This window comes from Merops nubicus, unplaced genomic scaffold (genome assembly GCF_000691845.1).
Source record: "Merops nubicus isolate BGI_N331 unplaced genomic scaffold, ASM69184v1 scaffold35305, whole genome shotgun sequence".
In the NCBI taxonomy this organism is placed as follows: domain Eukaryota; kingdom Metazoa; phylum Chordata; class Aves; order Coraciiformes; family Meropidae; genus Merops; species Merops nubicus.
This window is the reverse complement of record NW_008610904.1, coordinates 2,214-4,999: the sequence shown is the minus strand read 5'-3', so window position 1 is coordinate 4,999 and position 2,786 is coordinate 2,214. Positions and strand designations below refer to the sequence as shown.

The following is a 2,786-nucleotide window of genomic DNA, read 5'->3' as shown; positions in this document are numbered from 1 at the left end:
GGCCGGGCTGGGCCGCGGAGGCCCGAGAGCCTCCGGTGCCGCGTCAGGGCGGGCAGCAGCCCTGTAGCCAGCTCCGAGGCTCTGGCTGCCCAGAGCTGAGCGTCTGCAGAGCTCTCGGCAGAGCTTTTGTGGTCACTAAGCGTAAACCCTCGATTTTTGGGGTTTATTTCTCTTGTTGATAACATTCCTATGGATTTTAATGGCTGCTTGTCATCCTGTGACGTTGCTCTTTAAAAATTACTAGTTTCCTCTCCCATGTAAATTCTTGGGTTCCCTCGCTGTAGGGAGGAGATTGTGAGGCTGGGAAATGAATAAATAAATGATTCTTGAATGAGGTTTAGTCAACTTTATCAAGAGACTGAAGGTCAGAGACTGATGTGAGAGAAAGGACTTGAACTGTGACCTAAATACTGTTACTAAAGTAAGTCAAAACAAGTAGCACGGTTTGGAGCCTCGGGCTCTCAGCAGAGCTCAGGCCAGTTAGACTTTACTTATAAAAGGCATGAGACAATAGATTAAAAGCCAGTGTGTTTTGTAATTCACCTGAGCAAACGCAGTTCAAGTCCAGCTGTTCAGACCTCCCCCTCCAGGGCTGTAGTGCAGATGTGCACATCTGGAGTGGAGCGTGGCTGGTAAATCCCCAGCAGGGGCGAGATCTGGCCTGTCTGGGGTGGAGCTGGGATGTGGAGGGGAGGGCCCCCCACACACGGCTGCCTTTGGACACTGGCCTTGAGGGGCAGGTGAGGACATTCTGTGAGGGGCAGGAGCTGGTGGGGACCAGTGCTGATGCTGACGTGTTGAAATGCTGGAAGCTCCCTGGGAGCCCTTGCAGCTGAACACGTAGAAAAAGCACTTGGGTATTTTTTTGGCACAGCTCTGAATCTTTTTTTTTTGGCCTTGGTTTTCTTTTTTTTGTTCTTGCTTGGACTGACAGGGGCAGCAGGCCAAAACAAACAACACTTCATTACAAAGAACACGGCCAAGCTGGACCGGGAAACAGAGGAGCTGCACCATGACAGAGTTCCCCTGGAAGTGGGCAAAGTGATCCAGCAAGGCCGACAGAGCAAGGGCATGACACAGAAAGACTTGGCCACCGTGAGTATGGCCCCACTGGCCTCTGCCCCTGCTCTTCCCAGGCAGGTGTGGGCACCTTCCCCAGCCCCTCCTGAGCAGCTCTGGTGGGGAGGCATCACGAGGAGGAAGCTGGGTGAATGCAGCATGGGTGATGTCTGATCTCCAGGCAGTGCTGGTTGCCTGGGACGTGTTTGAGGGGTTTATCTGGGCAGCCCTTGAACACCTGCCTGGAGATGGAGCCTTGCTGGGACTGCAGAGCTGCTGGGAGGCTTGGGGGCTTTGTCTCCTCTCCTCAGCACCACCATGAGGGTGCCGGGTCTGACACAGTGTTGGGAAGCTCACAGCTGGCCCCAGGGCCAGCCTGTCGTGTTCCTGCTGCTGCTGGGAGGCTGAGGCCTGCCTGGGATGGGGACACCACTGCTGTGACACTCGTGGGGTGAAGTGAGGCCGCAGCAGTGGAGGCAGCCTGCACTGGACACAGTTTTCCAATCCTGGCATAATTAGAGGCTGTTAATTACCTGTGCGAGCGCTGGGGGTTGGTGCTGAGCATTCGCTGCGTGTGCAGATGGTGTTTGAGGCACGTTCTCTCTTTTCAGAAAATCAATGAAAAGCCACAAGTTATTGCTGACTACGAGTCGGGCAGAGCAATCCCCAATAACCAGGTGATGGGCAAGATCGAGAGAGCCATTGGTGAGTGAAGGAGGCTTCAAAACCAGCAGAAGCTCCTCGGTGCCTGGGAGGGGTGTTGTGGGTTAAGTTACTGACATTTTCCACCTGGGGAGCAGTTGCTGGTAGTAAGCTAATGTGGGTGTGGTGTCGTTCAGCCCTGTGCTGATAAGACTTGGATCTGCTGCCTGAAACCAGAGCTCCTGTTCTTCCTTGTTCTCCTTTTCCATGCCTGGGGCCAGCCCTGTGCACTGTCCTCCAAAATCGATGAGAACCTGAGTCCTGTGGAGGCCTGATGATACTTTTGAGAGTACCTTGCAGCCACTAGTGTCAATGTTACTCACCTGGGCTGGTTCAGAGACTCAGTTTCTAGGAAGACAGTGCTGCACAAGCAAGAGCTGGAGCTTTGAGACTAGTCTGATGCTCCTAGAAACCAAAGGAGGGCTCTCCCAAACTCTGGTTCCCCTGGCCTGCTCCTTTGGATGTTCTCTTCCTTCCAGCAAACACTGGAGACAGTAAAGCTCCTGGGGGAGTGGTGGAGTGCTGATGGCAGGTGATGGTGACCAGCTCCTTTCTCTCATTCCAGGCCTTAAGCTGCGTGGGAAGGATATTGGCAAACCCCTGGAAACCGGCCCCAAAGGGAAATGACAACAAAGCCTCGAAATCAGTTTGTTCAGACTGATCTCCTCTGGCTGGTTCTCAACCACCAGAATCTCTCTTTGTATTGCCAAGCTGAACAAGAGGGTTTCAGACTTGCTTTGGGGGGGAAATCTGCTGAATCTGTACCTGCTGTAAAAAGGCAACCTTAAAGAAGCGATTTTCCTGATTTTTGTTTGTCCTTCCTCCTTTCCAGAGATTGAGGAACTAAACCCAAACCAATAGTGCATCCCATGGGGCAGAAAACGTGTGTCTGGGCGTGTAGAAGCAGCAGTGTTGAGAGGCTTGGGGTGGTCTGGAGTGTGACCATTTAATGGGCACAATTCGGGTGGCGGGTGGGGTGTAGTATAAATGATTCAGGAGAGTTTGGGCTCCATCAGTGTCTGCAT

At 53.0% G+C, this 2,786-nt stretch overlaps 1 protein-coding gene across 1 annotated transcript; it reads left to right on the top strand.

Moving 5' to 3' along the window:
• Positions 1-934: 934 nt before the first annotated feature.
• On the top strand, positions 935-2,565 carry EDF1 (endothelial differentiation-related factor 1; the record flags this gene model as incomplete). The annotated part of the gene is made up of 3 exons (XM_008941061.1): positions 935-1,095; positions 1,671-1,764; positions 2,327-2,565. Coding segments are annotated over 3 exons (317 nt in total), but the record flags the coding sequence as incomplete, so codon positions are not given.
• Between the last annotated feature and the right edge of the window lie 221 nt (positions 2,566-2,786).